General features: G+C 43.8%; 1 protein-coding gene across 1 annotated transcript in view; it reads right to left on the reverse strand.

Moving 5' to 3' along the window:
* The window catches only part of LOC115174068 (CUB and sushi domain-containing protein 3), a gene marked incomplete in the record, with an annotated part of 716433 nt that overhangs the window by 36233 nt on the left and 654854 nt on the right, over window positions 1-25346 (reverse strand). Inside the window, 4 exon segments of the mRNA XM_029732731.1 lie at window positions 9441-9614; window positions 17260-17433; window positions 20311-20490; window positions 24798-24974. Of these exon segments, the coding sequence (XP_029588591.1) occupies window positions 9441-9614; window positions 17260-17433; window positions 20311-20490; window positions 24798-24974 (705 nt within the window).

Consider the following 25346-nt stretch of genomic DNA (forward strand, 5'->3'; position numbering starts at 1 on the left):
TCCTTGGAGAGCTCTTTGGTCTTGGCCATGGTGGAGAGTTTGGAATCTGATTGATTGATTGCTTCTGTGGACAGGTGTCTTTTATACAGGTAACTAACTGAGATTAGGAGCACTCCCTTTAAGAGTGTGCTCCTAATCTCAGCTCGTTACCTGTATAAAAGACACCTGGGAGCCAGAAATCTTTCTGATTGAGAGGGGGTCAAATACTTATTTCCCTCATTAAAATGCAAATCAATTTATAACATTTTTGACATGCGTTTTTGTTGTTATTCTGTCTCTCACTGTTCAAATAAACCTACCATTAAAATTATAGACTGATCATTTCTTTGTCAGTGGGCAAACATACAACATCAGCAGGGGATCAAATACTTTTTTCCCTCACTGTATAAATAACACCCCACACCTCCCCATTCACTCCACACACACTCAAAGTAGGCAAATCTGATCCCAAACAATTCTCATCATCCTTAGAGGTCCGTCTTGGAATATATGACATTTCATGAACACTAGCCTACATATTTCTGAACAAAGTATTTATCCTATCATGTCTGTGTGGATATGTGTACTCAAACAATATGTGTTTCATTGTATGGTGTGGTAACAATATATGAGACTCCTTTGTCAATGTCTTATCAGTTATAGGCATGATGATCTGCAGGTAACTGTTGGAATGGCATAAGAATGCAGTTTCAATAGGGTAACAGTTAACCATTATTTTGAACCCTCTGTCATACATGTTCATAACAGTGCCATAACAGATGACATAAAGAGTCATGACAGCTTATGAAAACTAATTTGACAATGCCATGTCACCGACAATGTTGAAATCAGTTAATTAGCTAGTCTTAAAACTAGGCCAAAAATGTTTTCTATTTTTTTCTTATTTTTTACCATGTTTTCTCCCCAATTTCGTGGTATCCAATTGGTAGTTACAGTCTTGTCTCATTGCTGCAACTCCCATATGGAGAGGCGAAGGTCGAGAGCCGTGCGTCCTCCGAAACACAACCCAACCAATGGTTAACTGCTTCTTGACACAATGCCCACTTAATCCGGAAGCCATCCGCACCAATGTTCCGAAGGAAACACCGTGCACCTGGCGACCATGTCAGCGTGCATTGCGCCCGGCCCGCCACAGGAGCTGCTAGTGCACGATGGTTCATGGTTCAAGTACATCCCTGCCGGCCAAACTCTCCCCTAACCCGGACGACGCCCCATGGGTCTCCCGGTCACGGCTGGCATGCGACAGAGCCTGGACTTGAACCCAGGATCTCTAGTGGCACAGCTAGCACTGTGATGCAGTGCCTTAGACTACTACGCCACTCGGGAGGCCAGCCCCAACATTTACCGCATATCAGCGTGACACCCCAATAGGTCAATCACATCTGATCATTGAAGCTCATGGATTTTTCATGCTGCTACTTCAGTTTCAACTGTTCTGCTTGCAGCTATGGAACCCTGACCTGTTCACTGGATGTGCTACCTTGTCCCGGACCTGCTGTTTTTGACTCTCTACCGCACCTGCTGTCTCTAACTCTGAATGATCGGCTATGAAAAGCCAACTGGCATTTTCTCCTGAGGTGCTGACCTGTTGCACCCTCTACAACCACTGTGATTATTATTATTTGAGCCTGCTGGTCATCTATGAACGTTTGAACATCTTGGACATGTGCTGTTAAAATCTCCACCCGGTAGAGCCAGAAGAGGACTGGCCACCCCTCAAGGCCTGGTTCCTCTCTAGGTTTCTTCCTAGGTTCCTGCCTTTCTAGTGAGTTTTTCCTAGCCATCGTGCTTCTTACATCTGCATTGCTTGCTGTTTGGGGTTTTAGGCTGGGTATAGCACTTTGACATCGGCTGATGTCAAAAGGGCTTTATAAATACATTTGATTGATTGATTGATTGATTGATGTTTTGTCCCTGGGCTACACACAATACCCCCATAATGTCAAATTATGCTTTTCTACATTTTTACAAATTAATAAAACATTAAAAGCTGAACTGTCTTGCGTCAATAAGTATTCAAGCCTTTTGTTATGGCAAGCCTTTATAAGTTCAGGAGTAAAAATTGGCTTAAGAAGTCACATAATAAGTTGCATGGACTCTGTGTGTAATAATGTGTGCAATAATAGTGTTTATCGTGATTTTTGAATGACTACCTCATCTCTTTACCCCACATATACAATTATCTGTAAGGTCCCTCAATCGAGCAGTGAACTTCAAACAGCGATTCAACCACAAAGACCAGGGAGGTTTTCCAATGCGTCGCAAAGAAGGTCACCTATTGGTAGATGGGTAAAAAAAAAAAGTAGACACTGAATATCACGGTGAAGTTATTAATTAGACTTTGGATGTAACACCCAGTCACTACAAAGATACAGGCATCCTTCCTAACTCAGTTGCCAGAGAGGAAGGAAACATCTCAGGGATTTCACCATGAGGCCAATGGTGACTTTAAAACAGAGCTTAATGGCTGTGATAGGAGACAACTGAGGCTGGATCAACAACATTGTAATTATTCCACAATACTTACCTAATTTACAGTGAAAAGAAGGAAGCCTCACAACTGCAATGGCGGCCAAAGCTGCTTCAAAGTATTGACTCAGGGGTGTGAATACTCAGGGGTGTAAATACATGAGATATTTCTGTATTTAATTTTCAATACAATTTCTAAAGACATGTTGTCACAGAATAAGTCGTGCGGGAGAGAGAAGGACCAAGGCGCAGCGGAAGTGTGGATACTCATATTTATTACTGCAAAAAACATGTAAGGTATCCACTTGCGAAAACAAAACAATAAACAAAACAATGGACGGTACTCACAATGTGACGGTGTGGCAGGCTCAACCAAACAAAGCAGTGCTCACAACAATTCCCCACAACCCCAAAGACAAACACACACACCTATATAGGACTTCCAATCAAAGGCAACTATACACACCTGCCTTCAATTGGAAGTCCCAATCATCCAACCAACATATACAAACAAACCTGCCACGTCCTGACCCCAAAACTAAAACACTAGCTCCATCTGCTGGTCAGGACGTGACAGTACCCCCCCCTCAAGGTGCAGTCCCCGGAATGCACCTAAAAGAAAAACACAAGAAAAACACAAGAAAATCCCCAATACCCCAACAAAAACCAACAAACAATAACCCCTAAACCATAAGGGAGGGAAGGGAGGGTGGCTGCCGTCACCGACGGCACTGTGCTACACCCTCCCTCCCCAACCCACCTATCCTGGAGGTGGCTCCGGTTCTGGCCGTTCCAGGCAGTCGGGCCACTTTGGCAGTTCGGGGCAGTCTGGCAGCTCGGGACAGTCTGGGCAGTCTGGCCACTCGGGACAGTCTGGGCAGTCTGGCCACTCCCGCAGCTCAGGGCAGTCTGGCCACTCCCGCAGTTCAGGGCAGTCTGGCCACTCCCGCAGTTCAGGGCAGTCTGGCCACTCCCGCAGTTCAGGGCAGTCTGGCCACTCCCGCAGTTCAGGGCAGTCTGGCCACTCCCGCAGTTCAGGGCAGTCTGGCCACTCCCGCAGTTCAGGGCAGTCTGGCCACTCCGGCAGTTCAGCGCAGTCTGGCCACTCCGGCGACTGTTGACTGGCAGGCAGCTCTGACGACTGTTGACTGGCGGGCAGCTCTGACGACTGTTGACTGGCGGGCAGCTCTGACGACTGTTGACTGGCGGGCAGCTCTGACGACTGTTGACTGGCGGGCAGCTCTGGCGACTGTTGACTGGCGAGCAGCTCTGGTGACTGTTGACTGGCGGGCAGCTCTGGCGATGGTTGACTGGCGGGCAGCTCTGACGACTGTTGACTGGCAGGCAGCTCTGGTGACTGTTGACTGGCGAGGCTGGGCTGACGCACTAGACTCCTGATGCGTGGGGCTGGTATTGGACTTGCCAGCCTGGAGACACGCACCTCCATGCTAGTGCGTCTAGCGGGAAACACCGGACCGAAAGGGCGCACTGGCGGTCTTGAGTGCAGGGTTGGCATCACCCCTTCCGGCTCGATGCCTACTTCGCCCTGGCACATGCGGGGTGCTGGTACCTTGCCTACCGGCCTGAAAATCCCAGGCCTCACCACAGCCCCAACCCCAAAGCACGGGACCTGTCCAGTCTGCCCTACAAGGGTACGGGGAGCTGGCCTGGGGCTGTAATCTTGCCCCGCCAAATAGCCCTTGTGCCCCCCCCTAAAAAATTATTGGGGGTGCCTCTCGGTCTCCCAGTCGTTGCCAGCCTTCTTCCGCTGCTTGGTCCTGTGTTGGTGGGGAATTCTGTCACAGAATAAGTCGTGCGGGAGAGAGAAGGACCAAGGCGCAGCGGAAGTGTGGATACTCATATTTATTACTGCAAAAAACATGTAAGGTATCCACTTGCGAAAACAAAACAATAAACAAAACAATGGACGGTACTCACAATGTGACGGTGTGGCAGGCTCAACCAAACAAAGCAGTGCTCACAACAATTCCCCACAACCCCAAAGACAAACACACACACCTATATAGGACTTCCAATCAAAGGCAACTATACACACCTGCCTTCAATTGGAAGTCCCAATCATCCAACCAACATATACAAACAAACCTGCCACGTCCTGACCCCAAAACTAAAACACTAGCTCCATCTGCTGGTCAGGACGTGACACATGTTTTCAGTTTGTCACTATGGAGTATTGTGTGTAGATGGGTGAGAAAAAAATATTTCATCCATTTTGAATTCAGGCTGCAACACAACAAAATGTGGAATAAGTCAAGGGGTATGATTAGTTTCTGAAGGCACTGTAGTTTACAAATTACAAAATGACATACCCTGTAAGCAGTCTATGGACAAGGTATGACAGCAATCCATGACTTGGTTTAGTTTCTCTGGCACATTTCCATTTGTGCCACAAAGGCTGAAATGTTAGTGTATGGAAACAGTGCACGGAAACTAAACCAAAGCATGGATTTCTGTCATACCTTGTCCATAGACTGCTTACAGGGAAAGGAAACCAATATGTAATTTTATCATTTTAATGAAACTATCCATTGTATTTAAATAGATAACAATTGACTTGTTGCTAATGGTCTAATAATCCAGTGACAAGTGTGCCAATGACTTGAATATTCAATTAGTGAAATTAAGACCGTTTAGTCATATTGATGTGAGGAGTTCTGTTGAATGTCTCCTTCAGGGACCTGGAGCTTAACCAGATAAGGTCAGTATTCAGGAGGCTGACAGACAATAGATATATATTTACAGATATGTAGACAGCAGGTAAGGTTTGGATGACAGGAAAGGGAGGGTATTAAACACATACAGTATGTATATGTGTGACTATGAAGCCTAGGGGCCGGTTTTCCAGACACAGATTACGTCAGAGTCCCAAATGGCACCCTATTCCTTATATGGTGCACTATTTTTGACCAAGGTCCATAGAGCTCTAGTCAAATGAAATGTACTACACTGAGTGTACAAAGCAGTAAGAACCCCTTCCTAATATTGAGTTGCACCCCCCCCCCCCCCCTTTTGCCCTCAGAACAGCCTCAATTCGTCAGGGAATGGACTCTACAAGGTGTCTAAAGCATTCCATAGACTCCAATGCTTCCCACAGTTGTGTCAAGTTGGCTGGATGTCCTTTGGGTGGTGGACCATTCTTGATACACATGGGAAACTGTTGAGCATGAAAAACCCAGCATCATTGCAGTTCTTGACACAAACAGTGTGCCTGGCACCTACTGCCATACCCCGTTCAAAGGCATTTAAATCTTTTGACTTTCTTATTCACCCTCTGAATGGCACACATACACAATCCATGTCTCAATTGTCTCAAGGCTTAAAAATCCTTCCTCAACCTGTCTCCTCCTTTCCATCTACACTGATTGAAGTCAATTTAACAAGTGACATCAATAAGGGATCATAGCTTTCACCTGGATTCACCTGGTCAGTCTATGTCATGGAAAGAGCAGGTGTTCTTAGTGTTTTGTACACTCAGTGTATATAAAGAATAAGCGGCCATTTGGTACAAATTCCATTGGACAATTTCAATTGAACCTAAGCCTACATATTTAGCCTTAGACTAAAAAAGTGTCTGGGAAACTGGCCCTAAATCTATCCAGATTGTGTGGTTGGTTCTTTAAAAAGGCCTGTGGATCAATACCCACCACAACTCTCTGAGTCATCACACGGATGCTGCTGCCTTTCTCCCTATTAAGGGAGCTGAGATATTTTGAGAAGGTTATTTCTCTGCGTTAGTAGATGTTCAAACCCCTACAGGTTATTTCTCTGCGTTAGGAGATATTCAAACCCCTACAGGTTATTTCTCTGCGTTAGTAGATGTTCAAACACCTACTGGTTATTTCTCTGCATTAGGTGTTGAATTATTTAACCAGCTATTGTACTGCCAGGTTCTGTCACAAATGGCACCCTATTCTCTCTATAGTCAAAGATGATCTATTATATTAATGGCACCCTATTCTCTATATAGTCAAAGATTATCTATTAACCTGACAAGATAGCTGAGTGGCTGCTCTAACAATGGAAATACATGATTGAAGACAGGCGAGATCAGGTGGGACTATTCTAGCCAATGAGAGGGCAGATACACGGGTGAACAACAGACACAACTAAGACGTTTTTCAAACTTGCCGGAATGCATCCACGTATCACTACATTTATAACAGCATAACTTCAATTAGATCAAATAAATCTCACATAATTCAACACTCTCATAGACCTCCATACAAAAAAAGAGCTCATCTCACCTGGATAGATTTTGGCCAAAAGTAGTGCACTACTTTTGACCAGGGCCCATACAGAATAGGGTTCCGTTTGGGACGCACTCCCAGACTCTTCAGGAAGACAGACTCATGTACAGTATAGCCCTGGTTTTCCAGACCAGACAATGAGCACTAATTAAGGTGAAAGCAGAAGTATAGAACCTATATGCTCTGGGATAGTAATAACAGTATAGAATCTATATGCTCTGGGATAGTAATAACAGTATAGAATCTATATGCTCTGGGATAGTAATAACAGTATAGAATCTATATGCTCTGGGATAGTAATAACAGTATAGAATCTATATGCTCTGGGATAGTAATAACAGTATAGAATCTATATGCTCTGGGATAGTAATAACAGTATAGAATCTATATGCTCTGGGACAGTAATAACAGTATAGAACCTATATGCTCTGGGATAGTAATAACAGTATAGAATCTATATGCTCTGGGACAGTAATAACAGTATAGAATCTATATGCTCTGGGACAGTAAAAACAGTATAGAATCTATATGCTCTGGGATAGTAATAACAGTATAGAATCTATATGCTCTGGGACAGTAATAACAGTATTGAACCTATATGCTCTGGGACAGTAATAACAGTATAGAATCTATATGCTCTGGGATAGTAATAACAGTATAGAATCTATATGCTCTGGGATAGTAATAACAGTATAGAACCTATATGCTCTGGGACAGTAATAACAGTATAGAACCTATATGCTCTGGGACAGTAATAACAGTATAGAATCTATATGCTCTGGGATAGTAATAACAGTATAGAACCTATATGCTCTGGGATAGTAATAACAGTATATAACCTATATGCTCTGGGATAGTAATAACAGTATAGAATCTATATGCTCTGGGATAGTAATAACAGTATAGAACCTATATGCTCTGGGACAGTAATAACAGTATAGAATCTATATGCTCTGGGACAGTAATAACAGTATAGAACCTATATGCTCTGGGACAGTAATAACAGTATAGAATCTATATGCTCTGGGATAGTAATAACAGTATAGAACCTATATGGTCTGGGACAGTAATAACAGTATAGAATCTATATGCTCTGGGATAGTAATAACAGTATAGAACCTATATGCTCTGGGACAGTAATGACAGTATAGAACCTATATGCTCTGGGACAGTAATAACAGTATAGAATCTATATGCTCTGGGATAGTAATAACAGTATAGAACCTATATGCTCTGGGACAGTAATAACAGTATAGAATCTATATGCTCTAGGACAGTAATAACAGTATAGAATCTATATGCTCTGGGATAGTAATAACAGTATAGAACCTATATGCTCTGGGACAGTAATAACAGTATAGAATCTATATGCTCTGGGACAGTAATAACAGTATAGAACCTATATGCTCTGGGATAGTAATAACAGTATAGAACCTATATGCTCTGGGATAGTAATAACAGTATAGAATCTATATGCTCTGGGACAGTAATAACAGTATAGAATCTATATGCTCTGGGACAGTAATAACAGTATAGAATCTATATGCTCTGGGATAGTAATAACAGTATAGAATCTATATGCTCTGGGACAGTAATAACAGTATAGAATCTATATGCTCTGGGACAGTAATAACAGTATAGAATCTATATGCTCTGGGATAGTAATAACAGTATAGAATCTATATGCTCTGGGACAGTAATAACAGTATAGAACCTATATACTCTGGGACAGTAATAACAGTATAGAACCTATATGCTCTGGGATAGTAATAACAGTATAGAATCTATATGCTCTGAGACAGTAATAACAGTATAGAACCTATATGCTCTGGGATAGTAATGACAGTTGATATGATAAGGTGCTCTTCGGTTTTCCCAGGCTTGTAGCTTTAACAAAGGAATTGGAGGCTAAACTTGTAGGATATAAAAAACACCAAAGCACTCTTACCAGGTAGTTAAAACAACTATATTGAGTTGACATGTCCATCTAGCAAAGTTAAAAACAAGGCAAACAAGTTTTAGTTTGTTGTGTCCTATTTTTGGTACGTTTCCCAAATTCCTTACCCTCATGAAAAGAATGTCCTACGTTACAGCACTGAAAATAGAAACTTCTGTCTAGCTAGACAATGATACCAGCCAGCTCTGAAGGCTAGGGCCAGGGGAATGTCACTAACGTGTTCCCCTGATGGAACTGAATCCCCCTACAGCCATTTCATATCTGGGCTCTTCTCCTGTGATACGCGCTCTCCCTTTAAAAGGAATGACCCTGCCTTTTCTGGAATGATCTCATCAATAAGAGATGTGTTGAGGTTTGTGCTGTGTATCAAATGGCACCCATATAGTGCACTATGTTTGATCTGGGCCCATAGGGCTCTGGTCAAAAGTAGTGCACTATATAGGGAAAAGGAAGTTCCATTTGAGACACATCCTTGGTATAAGTAGGGTGGCCTGGGTATAGCCTGTGTGTCAGAGGGAGGACATTGTTGTTTGACGTTATTAAATACTACAAGCTGTGCTTTAAGGCAAATAACGCTGGAAAGATGTTAGAGATGAACTCCCCAGGAATAAAGAGAAGCACAGGCACACAGGCATGCACACACACACACACACACACACACACACACACACACACACACACACACACACACACACACACACACACACACACACACACACACACAGAGAGAGACAGTAGATGCTTACCTATACAGCGAGGCTGGAATCCGCTCCAGGAGCCATCGGCCTGGCACAAGCGTGTAGTGGAGCCCACCGGGATATAGGGGGCGCTACAGCTGAACGACACCTCTGACTGATAGATGAAGCTGAGGCCCTCTCTGGAGCCATAGGCAGGCACACCAGGGTCCCCACAGAACTTGGCTACAACAACAGCAGAGCAAGATGAGCAGATCAAAATGAGCATTAAAAAAACCCACACAGGAACAATGTTACTGTGTTTTCCCCCCAGTGCGGTTTTTATTGAAGAGAGTGAGAAATCTGACCAGATCAAATCAGAAACAACCACAACAAGAAACACACAGGATCAATGTCATTGAACTCCTCCTGCCACAGTATCTCTCTGTGATCCTTACAGATCGAAATGAACATTCCAGAAATACACAAGAGCAATATTAGCCCTTTTTTACCCCAATGAGGGTTAGATTGAATTTCTGACACAGTATCTTGTTGTATCTGTGATCCTGGCAGGCACCAGTGGAGGAGAAGACGGAGCCTTACAGACCAGACTAACATGAATGACATCGTCCCTCAAAGGGCTCAAAGCGGTCATTGAGCACTGACCATCAGTGGCTGTCCAGCAAACACTTGGTCTGTCCAGGAAGAATCAATAATAGATGTGGCCTTCACACTCCGCCGATACATTATAAATGTGCCAAACAAGACTCCCTCTCTTACTGTCTGGGAACTAGGAGGACTACAAACTTAACTTTTTCTTGATGAATAATAGATACGCTGTCAAGATATAAAAAAGAGAGGAAGAGCGAGTAGAGAACAGAGTGAGGGGTTGAGAGAGCAGAGAGAGCAGAGAACAGAGACGTAGAGAGAGAGAGAAGAAGATAAGAAGAAGAAGAACAAAAAAAAGTGTGCTGCCTGCAAGATTACAAAGTCACAGGCAACCAATCTTTAGTTCATTCCCATTGGAGCCAAAGTTTCTGTAGCCTCTGCTGCTGCTGTACACGCTTCCGTGTTCTGAAGGGTGAGGATTTAGAACTACTGTACCTTGTGGACCTTTTAACCTGCTCTTCCCTTCACCCCCTCCACCTCCACCTCCCCTTCACCCCCTCCACCTTCTCCTCCCCTTCACCCCTCATCCTCCCCTTCTCCTCCTCCCCTTCACTCCTCCATCTCCTCCTCCCCTTCACCCCCTCCACCTCCCCTTCACCCCTCCTCCTCCCCTTCTCCTCCTCCCCTTCACCCCTCCATCTCCTCCTCCCCTCCATCTCCTCCTCCCCTTCACCCCCCTCCACCTCCTCCCCTTCACCCCCTCCACCTCCCCTTCACCCCCTCCACCTCCTCCCCTTCACCCCCTCCACCTCCTCCCCTTCACCCCCTCCACCTCCCCTTCAACCCCCTCCACCTCCCCTTCAACCCCCTCCACCTCCTCCCCTTCACCCCCTCCACCCTTCCACCCGATCACGTTTGAAGCTCTGCCTTGATGACCCACTGGGGCAGGCAGTTAAGAACTCAATAATTATGCGCAGATTACCCCCTCTGTCCTTCACTCACTCTCTCTGTCATACGGAGCTGGACAGACAGGGTACGGCTAAGTGACAAGTAGGAAAACTAAACACTGAGTCGGGTGGGTGAATTATGATTCCCTGGGTCTCTTTCTGTATAGAGACAATTCTCTAGGTGTAGAATTGATGGTTGGGTCCTCTGATATTCAAATAGGCCTTCTTAATAAGTCTGAGTTATTATGATTCCCTGGCTCGCTAGAGAGAGAATCCTCAATAGTTGTAAGATAGATGGCCGGATCCTCTGATGTTCAGATAGGCCTTCTAAGGTTATCTGAGTCGTGACAGATGGTGGAGAGAAAAACACACTTAATTACACTATTATTTATAATGACTAATAACGGGACTGAAGCCTTGTCTCAGCAAAACTCTGAACCTTTTAAAAACAAGGCTTTCACAAACCGGTTGCGTTTGTGAACCCAGCCTGCAACACGTATTGACATTGTAACTTTGGAGACGAGTTCCCTTCAGATCTGTGTGTGTTTGGACAGTTTTGGTTTGTGTATGAGGGTGATTGCTGTGTGTGTGTGTGTGTGTGTGAGAGAGAGAGAGAGACTTGGTCACACTTTTTTGGTGCCTGTCTATCATTGGGCACAGCTGCTCATCATGGTGTAAGCCTCTCACCTCCCACCTCCCATTACCTGCCCTTTAACGGGAGGCATCTGCTAGTCTTTTCAATTCAATTTACTATCTAATCTGCAGTACATCGAGTTCCCCCTTGTTCCGCCCTCGTTTTGGGTCAAATTAAAGTGATGCCGAAAGTTATTGCCGAAATGATTGAGTTTGACTGATGTCCCTAAAACGGGTGGAAGATCGTCGGACCAGACCAAGGACCTTATGAATGGGCGCTTCCTCCTCTAACTCAGCTGTCAGTCAATCAACCAATGACAAAAATAACCTTGGTTTGTTCCTTTACAGAGGCGAGCAAGATGACAGTGTAGCATTAATTCTGCAGCCATTTGTTTCACTACAGTGTCAGATACCCAAGATCACCTGCATGAAAAAAAATGAAAAAAAGAAAAGACCAAGAGGCACTTTAGTGTGCAGTGCTGATATAACAGGAAATGACAGGGAAATAACACAGTAACAACCAGGAAATATCACAGTAACGAAAGGGAAATAACAGAAAACGACTGGGAAATAACAGAAAACGACTGGGAAATAACAGGAAACTATAGGGAAGTAAGACGGTAACGACAGGGAAGTAACACGGTAACGACAGGGAAGTAACACGGTAACGACAGGGAAGTAACACGGTAACGACAGGGAAGTAACCAGGTAACGACAGGGAAGTAACACGGTAACGACAGGGAAGTAACCAGGTAACGACAGGGAAGTAACACGGTAACGACAGGGAAGTAACACGGTAACGACAGGGAAGTAACACGGTAACGACAGGGAAGTAACACGGTAACGACAGGGAAGTAACCAGGTAACGACAGGGAAGTAACCAGGTAACGACAGGGAAGTAACCAGGTAACGACAGGGAAGTAACACGGTAACGACAGGGAAGTAACACGGTAACGACAGGGAAGTAACACGGTAACGACAGGGAAGTAACACGGTAACGACAGGGAAGTAACACGGTAACGACAGGGAAGTAACACGGTAACGACAGGGAAGTAACCAGGTAACGACAGGGAAGTAACCAGGTAACGACAGGGAAGTAACCAGGTAACGACAGGGAAGTAACCAGGTAACGACAGGGAAGTAACCAGGTAATGACAGGGAAGTAACCAGGTAACGACAGGGAAGTAACCAGGTAATGACAGGGAAGTAACACGGTAACGACAGGGAAGTAACACGGTAACGACAGGGAAGTAACACGGTAACGACAGGGAAGTAACACGGTAACGACAGGGAAGTAACACGGTAACGACAGGGAAGTAACACGGTAACGACAGGGAAGTAACCAGGTAACGACAGGGAAGTAACACGGTAACGACAGGGAAGTAACACGGTAACGACAGGGAAGTAACACGGTAACGACAGGGAAGTAACCAGGTAACGACAGGGAAGTAACCAGGTAATGACAGGGAAGTAACACGGTAACGACAGGGAAGTAACACGGTAACGACAGGGAAGTAACACGGTAACGACAGGGAAGTAACCAGGTAACGACAGGGAAGTAACACGGTAACGACAGGGAAGTAACACGGTAACGACAGGGAAGTAACACGGTAACGACAGGGAAGTAACACGGTAACGACAGGGAAGTAACACGGTAACGACAGGGAAGTAACACGGTAACGACAGGGAAGTAACACGGTAACGACAGGGAAGTAACACGGTAACGACAGGGAAGTAACACGGTAACGACAGGGAAGTAACACGGTAACGACAGGGAAGTAACACGGTAACGACAGGGAAGTAACACGGTAACGACAGGGAAATAATAAGAATTAGGGAAATAACACAGTAACATCGCAGTAATAGTACCTAGCTGCTAAATAACTATATAAAGTGTGATGAATTGTCTTGGTTGTTATGTAGAAACAATTATATATTACTTATAGCTAGAATCCTTAATGGTGAAACTGTCATGTCCATTTGCAATAACAAAGAAGTAGTGCAAAACTGTTTACCCCGTTGCACGACGCTCCTCTGCTTCGTCAACAAAACAAAAACAACGGCTTTAGAGCGGACAGTGGCACTATTTTCCCCTACTGCGAACTCCATCTTTAAAAACGATGTATAATAGAGGATAATAAGTTATGTAGAAAGTAGTCAAGGCCCTTTTCACCTGTTCTCAGTAGCAATGTCTATACTGATATAGAATGTACTTTCTTAGAAAGACTGTTTATTAAACAGAAACCGTAGCTCCCATTGTCAGATACAAGACACCCCAAAACAACACACACATGCTGTATCTAAGGTCTGCAGGGTGCATGTATGTTTTTATTAAAAACTACATCATCTATAACTAGTACATTATAATGGATGAGGAGGGTATCAACTTAAAACGAGATAAATCTATCCATTAACATGGCTACTCATCTCCTCTCTTGGGAACGAAACGTGTCACAGAGCATTGTGAAGTTGCCTAACCACTATTCCAGGAAACTTTTGCCTGGTGACTGTTGCCCCGGCCTGTTCTAGGTCACACAGCTCTAGCAGGGGGCACAGTAGGATGTAGTAAGGGATTTACTATCCCCTACACGTTAAGGCCAGGTCTCTTAAAGTGTATTTAGCGCAAAAAAATATGTATATATTCTAGTCTTGCTAGTATCACATTCTAAGAATTTGAAGGAGAGTGTGAGAGAGACAGGAGTGTTTCTGTTTGGTTTCCCGGACGACGATGGCAGGTGCAGAGGTGAGCACCGTGGTCAGGTGATGTTTACACCTGTCCCTGAGTGGCCACCTGTCATCGCTGTGCGTCTCTCGGGCCAATGAGGGCGCGGTCCCCATTAACAAGGGTAAATGCGGGCCCAAGCACCACTAGAACTAAAGAGAAAGTACCATTTGTGAACATGATAACAGGGGAACAGAGTTTGCTTTAGAATACAGTGTTGAAACACCATAGGCACAGTAAAACTATGATAGTAGTAGCGGTGACAAACATAATTACTTATGTATCGTCAATAACAACATGGTACATGTACCTGTTTGCACAACACCTTTAAGGACTGGATAACTATGAACTACGAGCAAAAGACCCAAAAGTGAAGTATTGTGGTTGCCCTATGTAGTTTCTCAAGTACATTGTAAATGGTGCTAATGAGAAGAGGTGAAAAGGACCTTGAATACTTACTACATAACTTATGCTTGTTATCCTCTATTATTTATAGTTCTTAAGTTCTTAATAATTGTTTCAATATAACCAGGAACATTTTTCACACTGTATATCCTTTTGGCACACTTTAAATCTTTATTTAGCAGCTACATACTAACTATAAAAAGGGTTATTATGGCGTTGTTGCCATGTAGTTACTGTGTTATTTCCCTATTGTTACCCTGTTATTTCCCTATTGTTACCCTGTACTTTCCCTATTGTTACCCTGTACTTTCCCTATTGTTACCCTGTACTTTCCCTATTGTTACCCTGTACTTTCCCTATTGTTACCCTGTTCTTTCCCTATTGTTACCCTGTTCTTTCCCTGTCGTTACCATGTTATTTCCTTGTTCTTTTTCTGTTATTTCCCTGTTCTTTTTCTGTTATTTCCCTGTAGTAACCCTGTTATTTCCCTGTCGTTACCATATTATTTACCTGTCATTACAATGTTATTTCCCTGTCGTTACCCAGTTATTTCCCTGTCGTTACCCCGTTATTTCCCTGTCGTTTCCTGTTAGTTCCCTGTCATTTCCTGTTATTTCCCTGTCGTCACCCCGTTATTTCCCTGTCGTCACCCCGTTATTTCCCTGTCGTTACCCAGTTATTTCCCTGCCGTTACCCAGTTATTTCCCTGTCATTACCCAGTTATTTCCCTGTCGTTACCCAGTTATTTCCCTGTCGTTACCCAGTTATTTCCCTGCCGTTACCCAGTTATTTCCCTGCAGTTACTCCGTTATTTCCCTGTCGTTACTCCGTTATTTCCCTGTCGTTACCCAGTTATTTCCCTGTCGTTACCCCGTTATTTCCCTGTCGTTACCCAGTTATTTCCCTGCCGTTACCCCGTTATTTCCCTGTCGTTACCCCGTTATTTCCCTGTCGTTACCCAGTTATTTCCCTGCCGTTACCCCGTTATTTCCCTGTCGTTACCCCGTTATTTCCCTGTCATTTCCTGTTATTTCCCTGTCGTTACCCAGTTATTTCCCTGCCGTTACCCCGTTATTTCCCTGTCGTTACCCCGTTATTTCCCTGTCGTTACCCAGTTATTTCCCTGTCGTTACCCCATTATTTCCCTGTCGTTACCCAGTTATTTCCCTGCCGTTACCCCATTATTTCCCTGTCGTTACCCAGTTATTTCCCTGTCGTTACCCCATTATTTCCCTGTCGTTACCCCATTATTTCCCTGTCGTTACCCAGTTATTTCCCTGTCGTTACCCCGTTATTTCCCTGTCGTTACCCAGTTATTTCCCTGTCGTTACCCCATTATTTCCCTGTCGTTACCCCATTATTTCCCTGTCGTTACCCAGTTATTTCCCTGCCGTTACCCCGTTATTTCCCTGTCGTTAACGTATTATTTCCCTGTCGTTACCGTGTTATTTCCCTGTCATTTCCTGTTATTTTCCTGTCGTTACCCTGATATTAACCTGTTGTTTCTAATAAAGATTAGGAAATTGGTTTAGAAAAACTAAAAGATTAATCTCTGTAACTGACTATAGTCATAGAACTGTAGAGTGGACATCTTACTGAGTGGACATCAAACTGAAACAAGGAAACAAGAACACAACAAAATGTGTTAGTTCTACTGCAGAGAGAGTGAAGCTGCATCGATGTGTTAGTTCTACTGCAGAGAGAGTGAAGCTGCATCGATGTATTAGTTCTACTGCAGAGAGAGTGAAGCTGCATCGATGTGTTAGTTCTACTGCAGAGAGTGAAGGTACATTGATGTGTTAGTTCTACTGCAGAGAAAGTGAAGGTACATCGATGTGTTAGTTCTACTGCAGAGAGAGTGAAGTTGCATCGATGTGTTAGTTCTACTGCAGAGAGAGTGAAGTTGCATCGATGTGTTAGTTCTACTGCAGAGAGTGAAGGTACATCGATGTGTTAGTTCTACTGCAGAGAGAGTGAAGCTGCATCGATGTGTTAGTTCTACTGCAGAGAGAGTGAAGGTACATCGATGTATTAGTTCTACTGCAGAGAGTGAAGCTGCATCGATGTGTTAGTTCTACTGCAGAGAGAGTGAAGCTGCATCGATGTGTTAGTTCTACTGCAGAGAGAGTGAAGGTACATCGATGTGTTAGTTCTACTGCAGAGAGTGAAGCTGCATCGATGTGTTAGTTCTACTGCAGAGAGAGTGAAGCTGCATCGATGTGTTAGTTCTACTGCAGAGAGTGAAGCTGCATCGATGTGTTAGTTCTACTGCAGAGAGAGTGAAGCTGCATCGATGTGTTAGTTCTACTGCAGAGAGAGTGAAGCTGCATCGATGTGTTAGTTCTACTGCAGAGAGAGTGAAGCTGCATCGATGTGCAAGAGAGTGGAAAAGAGGGAGCGAGAGATCGAGTGAGAGAGCGAGAGAGAAAGAGAGAGAGAGAGAAAGAGAGAGAGAGAAAGAGAGAGAGAGAGAAAGAGAGAGAGAGAAAGAGAGAGAGAGAGAAAGAGAGAGAGAGAAAGAGAGAGAGAGCAAGATAACAAAATAACACGAGTGGAGAGGAGAGATGTTACTCACGTAGGCACTGAGGCACCATTCCGTTCCAGGTGCCGTTCCCCACGCAGGTGAGAATGGCAGGGAATGACAGCTCATACCCTGGGGAGCAACTGTAGCTCACGCTGGTGCCCCACTCAAAGTCTGTACCCTCCAGGACTCCGTTGGAGATGGCAGAGGGTGCTGCGCAGGTCACCGCTATGGGTGGAGAGGGGAAGGGGGTGAGGGGGGAGAAGAGCGGAGAGAGGGGTGAGAAAGAGGGTGGGTGAAGTGGGAGAGAGGACAGGGAGAAAGAGGAGGAGAGAGGGGAGAGGGAGAGAGGAGAGAGAATAGGGAGAGAGAAGGAGAGCGGGGGAGGAGAGAGGAGGGAGGAAGAGAGAGAGGGGAGGGAGAGAGAGAGAGAGGAGGAGGAGAGAAAGGAGAAGCAAGAGAGAGAGGTAGAGAGAGGAGAGAGAGAGAGAGCGATAGAGAGGGGAGGGAGGGAGGGAGGACGTTTACTCTGAGGGGAAATAATACTTTAATCAATGCTGAATTACTCACTTACTTAACCCTCATTATCCCTGTAGGGATATCATGAATCAATTAGGCATGAATCACACTTTACTTAACCCTCATTATCCCTGTAGGGATATCATGAATCAATTAGGCACGAATCATACTTTACTTAACCCTCATTATCCCTGTATGGATATCATGAATCAATTAGACATGAATCACACTTTACTTAACCCTCATTATCCCTGTAACGATATCATGAATCAATTAGGCCCGAATCATACTTTACTTAACTCTCGTTATCAGTGTAGAGTTATCCTGAATCAATTAGGCACGATTTATACTTTATGATTCCATTCATGGCATAAAGGCAAACAGTGAATACACAAGAAACCTTTGGGAAAAGGCCACAGGGAAAAGGCTAACAACTAAAACAACATATTTTCATAATCTTAGGAAATGAAGCCGAAGGAATAATTGTGGCTTTGCCACCCTTAGTGGACATTACTACCAGCTGTCTAACTGAAACCGAGCTAATGGTTTTCTCTCCGAGCACTAGCCTCTGGGTGTCACTAGGCTACCTGGGATGGTGGGTAGCCTAGTGGTTAGAGCGTTGGGCCAGTAACCGAAACCGAATCCCTGAGCTGACAAGGTAAAAATCTGTTGTTCTGCCCCTGAACAAGGTAGTTCCTAGGCCGGCATTGTAAATAAGAATTTGTTCTTAACTGACTTGCCTAATTAAATAAAGGTTAAATAAAAAATAACTGAGTCCCAAATTGCACCCTATTCCCTATATAGTGCAATACGGCAGAGAGAAAGGGACAGTTTGTTTGTCTGAGCGCTGCCTGGGAGTTGTGGTGCGCCACAGCCTATGCCACACTTGAGTAGGAGAGAGGGCTAGGCTGGATGACTCATGTTGCACTCTGTAGAGTGAGTCTCCCTTTCTCTTCCGTGTTTGTTTTTCACAAGGAGTTCTGCCAACTACAATGTGGACACACTCCTCCTCTCACTGAACTACAGCAAGTAATAGCAGATATCGTAGGCTTTCCAAAAAATTGCATGGCGGATACACTCCTTTCAGCAAATTACTGTAACAGCAGATAGGGCTTTCTAGAAGACTGTTCTGTGAGGGTTGGTTTGGGCAGAAACAGAATTTCCAGCATACTATACAATAAACACAATATTCTCACCAAATTACAGTAAAATAGTGCACTATATTGGAAAGTCTATCACCATGGATACAGTCATCTCACTGAATAACCGTTATAGCACTGTGGATAGACTTTCCAAAAGATGGGGTTGGTTTGGTCAGTAACAGCACTATGGATACTAGGCCTATTCCTTATACTATATATTATTAGTCCATTCCATTTGACCAGAACCCTTTGATTTGGAGGGTAGTGATTAAATGAATCAGCTGACTATAAAAACAAAAACACATTAGTCCAGCTCAATGGAGCTTTCTGATGATTAGCTACTCTTATTGCCATCTCTGTGTCACAGTAATAAAAGCAATAAACGTGTAATAAATTCCCAAATGTTGTATTAATATTCTGAATTAGTATTGGACACGCTTGGTAGCCCCTCCGTTGAGAGTGGACCAGCTTGGCTTGTACTAAGCTAATGAATAATAGGTTTATGCAGAGTAGTTTCACAACTCCAGTGACACAACAGTGGAGAAGTTCTACAGCTGCTGTGACGGATCCTCCATTTCACAGGCGTTCTCACATACAGTATACAATACGAGTGTACGCACGCACGCACGCACACACGCAACGTTGTGTTAAATGGCAATGTTAGACTTTCACCCATCCACCTCCATTAGGCTACTTTCCATTCCACACGTCAACATCCACATTCACAGATCTAACTGTGCATCATAACAATGAGATATCACTCTGCAGCTGTTACATTTGTATGCATAACAACACACTTTCACACAGCCAAGAAATGGAACTATCACCTGTACAAACGGATGAAGATATGTGTTGATTATAGCTGGTCCAAGATTGTGGTAAAAAGCTGAATTGTATGCATGTTGAGAAAGTCTGTTATGAAGAGAAACCTTTTCTGCCTGGCCATATAGTGTCAGCAATAACAACTACTAGACAGGATGTTGGGCCTACAATAACAAACAAAAGAAAACTGATATGCTTTATTTAAACCCTTTTCTCACTGTGGCAGCTAACAGGACACAATGATATATGGGCTACCGTTGCTAAGGGCAACAGTGTAGAAAGCAGGAGGTGTGCAGTGTTACTGTGAATAAGCTATAACAATCTGTAGTGAAACTGGTGGTGATGCCATAGGGAACCCAAGCCAAGACATCTCTGTTTTAGACAATGGGAACATTGATTAGTTAGTCCCTAAGACTTGGCTCATTGAAATCTATTCTAAAGTGTAGATACACATATTCAAACACTCAAATTGAAGTAGTCAGGGGAACAAACCAACCAAACAAAGTGTTGCTGGGCCCTACCTTTGAAAGATGCTATGATGCCAAAATGTTATTAGATATGTTCCACAGAGCATTGTGGGTAATGAAGTACATTATGCTACACATGTGTTGCTAGGTCTTACCTTGGCAGGATGCCATGATACCACTCCAGGTGCCGTTGGAGGTGCAGGTGCGTACGGCCGAGCTGTCGGCCTCCATGCTGTATCCCGGCGCACACAGGAATGTGATGTTCTGACCAATAGCAAAGTCCTCTCCATACCTCATCCCATTGGCTGGAACCCCAGGGTCGCCACAGTTGATCACTGTGATTAGACAGAAAGAAGGAAGGAGGGAGGGAGGGAGAGGGGGGGCAGGGAGGAAGGAAGAAAGAGAGGAAAGAAGGAAGGAAGGAAGGAAGGCGGGAAGGAAGGAACGAACAAAGGAAGGTAGGAAGGAAGGGGACAAAAGAGTGACTCAGTGACACAGTGTACTCTGTTACAGCAAACAAATACATACATAACAAAGAAGACATCCCCAGTCTGGACACTTAGTTGGCTTTCTGGCTCTTGTGTGACAGATGCAGATATCTATGACGGCGGTCGAAGTGCAATTTAGGCCCCATTGTGGGTCCGGCGTAAGATGTAACTGGGGCTGTGACAACAATCGGTGGGAAACCTAATCCACAAATCATCTGAAATGACCAATTTATGCAGCCAGCAACAGAGATATCTCCACTGATGAGATACCCCCTCGCCTCTTTTATTCAAAATGATAGATTTCACTATCACTGGGAAAATCAATAGCTGTGAGCTGTGTTCTCATACGAGGGTCTCCTGGGTTTAACTTCCATAATCAATTCTGTCAATCTCTTACGACTATAACTCGCTTCTGTTTTGTGGAGGACGGGATGGAAAACAGAGAGCAGGAAGTAGAGTGTTTACGGTCTACCTGGGAATTCAGATGACAAGGTAACAGAAACACATCAGTAGTTCTGTGATCAGTAATCACCGTGACTCTTTTTAATTTCAGAAAAAAGTTCACCTGTCACGTCCTGACCATAGAAAGATGTTATTTTCTATGGTAGAGTAGGTCAGGGCGTGGCAGGGTTTTTCTCTCTTTATGTTTTCTATTTCTATGGTTAGGTTCTAGTTTTGTATTTCTATGTTGTTTTTTTTTTTAAATGATCTCCAATTAGAGGCAGCTGGTCCTCGTTGTCTCTAATTGGAGATCATACTTAAGTAGGGTTTTTTTCACCTGGGTTTTGTGGGTGATTCATTTTTAATTGTGTATGTGGTCATCTCTGTGTCACGGTTTGTTGTTTTTTCATTCAGTGTATTTATGTATTGCATAGTTTCACAGTATAAATAAAATGTGGAACTACACACACCCTGCACTTTGGTCCTCTTCTTCCTATGACAGCCGTGACATCACCCCCCCATTGATTTATGTGGTGCCCTTATCAATTCCGGAATTACAGTTTTCCATACATTTAGTGTATTTTGCTAAAAATAAAAAAAAACCTGAGAATGAAGCTTTGGGAATCAATCATCAGAGCGTTAAGCTCGTAAACATCTAGGTGGTGTGGAAAATGTCTCGACCAAAATGCTAATGTGACTCCACCACTGGATAGAAAACATTGCATTGCCCTTCTCAGCCTGCTCAATAAAACACATGTAAAGACTTATCAATCAGTACTACTTTGACACGTTACTTTTTGTTTATTTCTTTATTTTTTTGTTGGTATTTTTCTTAAAACTGCATTGTTGGTTAAGGGCTGTGTAAGTAAGCATTTCACTGTAAGGTCTACAGCTGTTGTATTTGGAGCATGTGACAAATTTGATTTGATGCCACAGGCAAGGGATGTGTCCCAAATTCCACCTTATTCCCTAAAAAGGTGCTCTACGTTAGATCAGAGCCCTGAGACTATATAGGTAACAGGGTGCCATTTTGGGGGACAAACCAAAGGTCTCTTTGAAACGCTGTAGGCAAAGCATTCTGCCTGTTTAAGCATATATGGGCACTAAGAGGCATACGATCAAAGGCAATGAACCGAGCCTGGAGGAACGAGTGTGGTCTATAACTTCTGTCTAGGGGTGATATGGAAACAGGCAGGAAGTAGTTTATAGATCTGGTAGTCCATTCCTGAATGAACGGAATCTGAAACACCAGGTGAGAGAGAGGAATTATCTACCTGAAGTGGTCTCTCTGTCTCTCTCTCTTTCTCTCCCAGCTAGCACATTTGGTTCCTTGGAAGTTGTGGGAACGTATTTTTTTAGTTTGACATTGTTTGTGGGAACGAAGTCATACATTTCCTGACGGGTAAAACTGACGGTTTTTTAAACATTCTGTGCAGAGAAGTGAAAATTTTCACTGTTCTGGGAACATTTATTTTTAGGTTGCAGGGAGGTTCTGAGAACGTTTTACTCTATTTCATTGAACACTCTGAGAAGGGAAATTATAGGTTATTTTGAGGCTTTAAATAAATTCCTTGAAGATTCAAACCTATAATCTGTTCTCTATCCATGGAATTAGTCCTCTGTGCCACCAGGATGGAGCTAGCAGGCCATGTTTTTACATGTTAGTCTATTCAAACAGACCCCCTTTTCAAAGGAAACAAGCACTCATTAAGATCAGGTGTGGCCAATTAGTGGACTTGGCCAACACACCTGAACACACTTAACAAGATAGAAGATAGAGTTTTGCTGTTGCTGAGAATGGAATATATATGTTTTTAAACAACATTCTTAGAACGTTCTCTGAATGTTTCTAACATTTTCTTGTGGTTTTTATGGAAAGTTTTTTTTATGTTCTTGGAACAATTTGAAAATATGACTTTAGAACCATGAGGAAACCTGTAGGAAATGTTAAGCTGAAGTAATGAAATTCCAACAGAAGAACGTTGTTTCTTAATGTTCTCTGAACTACATGAGAACATTCCTAATGTCAAACCAATTCGAGAACATTCCTAGAACATTACCAAAATTGAAATGTAACCATGTTTCAACTTTAAGGAAACATTCTGAAATGAAATACCAATAAAACATTTTTTTGTTGTCAAGTTCCTTAAATATGCTGAGAATGTTCCAAAGCCAAGCAACTATCCTGCACCATTCCCAGAAAGTTGTATGCAAAATAACCTTAGGACAACCACACTCTCACCAAGCTCTAAGAAACATATGCTTCTCAGAACGTTACGTGCTAGCCTCTCTCCCTCACTCTCCCTTTCGGTCTCTCGGTCTCTCTCCCCCTCTATCTCGCCCCTGGGCCTAGATTTAAATCAGATTGACTCCCTGGCGTTGTCTACTCAACTGAGAAGGAGCTGAAGAAGAGGGAAGAGCTTTGGAGGGTATGGTAATATGTACAAGGTAACAGAGAGGCACAGAGGGATTGATTTTCTTATCTTGCTGGAGCAGGGACACAGGGCTCTTCTGACCTCTCTTCTCTGTCTCAACCCACCAGTCACTGTGTGTGTGTGTGCGTCTGTATGTGTGCGTGAGACCCCTTCTCTCGCTGTCTCAATCTTTAACCTGAAGGCTACCTTAAAGAGTGTCTCCTCTTCGATCCTTCTCTTACACTGCCTGGAGAATTCCAGTCATAAACAACCCACCCTTCTTAACATGAGAGGAGCAACGTCTTGAAATGTCATGACAACAGGATGCGAGATTAAGATTCTGGAATAGTTCCAAATGGCCCCCCTATTCCCTTTATAGTACACTACTTTTGACAAGGACCCATAGGGCTGTGGTCAAAAGTAGTGTACTATATAGGGAATAGGGTACCATTTGGGACGCAGACTGTCTTCAGCCTCAGCCCACTGATAGAACCAATCCCCCCATCTATGACTCTGTATCACATATCAATAGGTCCCATATACGAAAACCAAAGATCACAATCGAAATACATCGTAAAAAAAAACATTATGGTGTTATCAGTAGGAATTTTTCAAACGTCCCTGTTCATAAGCACAAAGGGTAAGTCCAGGGCACTAATTTATAAATGTTCTGATCTAGGATCCTTTTTGCCTTTCAGATCATAATGAATAAGATTAGATAGACGGGGAGGTGGGGGGGGGGGGTCTGATCCTACTCTGAGACGCTTTATGAATGCGGGCTCTGATCTCACTTACTGCTGCAGTTCACGGCAGTGAGGTTGGTTTATGAAGACTTACTGCTGCAGTTCAGGGCAGTGAGGTTGGTTTATGGAGACTTACTGCTGCAGTTCAGGGCAGCGAGGTTGGTTTATGAAGACTTACTGCTGCAGTTCAGGGCAGTGAGGTTGGTTTATGAAGACTTACTGGTGCAGTTCAGGGCAGTGAGGTTGGTTTATGGAGACTTACTGCTGCAGTTCAGGGCAGTGAGGTTGGTTTATGGAGACTTACTGCTGCAGTTCACGGCAGTGAGGTTGGTTTATGAAGACTTACTGCTGCAGTTCAGGGCAGTGAGGTTGGTTTATGAAGACTTATTGCTGCAGTTCAGGGCAGTGAGGTTGGTTTATGAAGACTTACTGCTGCAGTTCAGGGCAGTGAGGTTGGTTTATGAAGACTTACTGGTGCAGTTCAGGGCAGTGAGGTTGGTTTATGAAGACTTACTGGTGCAGTTCAGGGCAGTGAGGTTGGTTTATGAAGACTTACTGGTGCAGTTGGGGGCAGTGCCAGACCAGGTGGCATTGGCCAGACACTGACGTGTGGTGGAGCCGGTCAGCAGGTAGCCATCCATACAGGAGTAGGTGACGGAGTGGGAGTAGGTTGTGCCGTCCAGCCGGGACACACGGCCGTTACTGGGGGTCCCCGGGTTCCCACACTGCACCGCTGGAGAGAAAGAGAAGGGGCAGATAGAGTTTGATTGAATGATTGGTTTTATGTGATAATTCAAAAATACTTGTGAAGTTGTTTCATCATATACTAGTACACCGAGTATACAAAACATTAAGAACACTTTCCATGACACAGACTGACTAGGTGAAAGCTATGATCCCTTTTCGATGTCACTTGTTCAATCAGTGTAGATGAAAGGGAGGAGACAGGCTAAAGTTGGATTTTTAAGCTTTGAGACAATTGGGACATGGATTGTGTATGTGTGCCATTCAGAGGGTGAATGGACCAGACAACATTTTGAAGTGCCTTTGAACGGGGTATGGATACAGTAGTAGGTGTTAGGCTGCTGGGGTTTTCACGCTCAAC

The sequence above is a fragment of the Salmo trutta genome, chromosome 34 (assembly GCF_901001165.1).
Source record: "Salmo trutta chromosome 34, fSalTru1.1, whole genome shotgun sequence".
NCBI classification, from domain to species: domain Eukaryota; kingdom Metazoa; phylum Chordata; class Actinopteri; order Salmoniformes; family Salmonidae; genus Salmo; species Salmo trutta.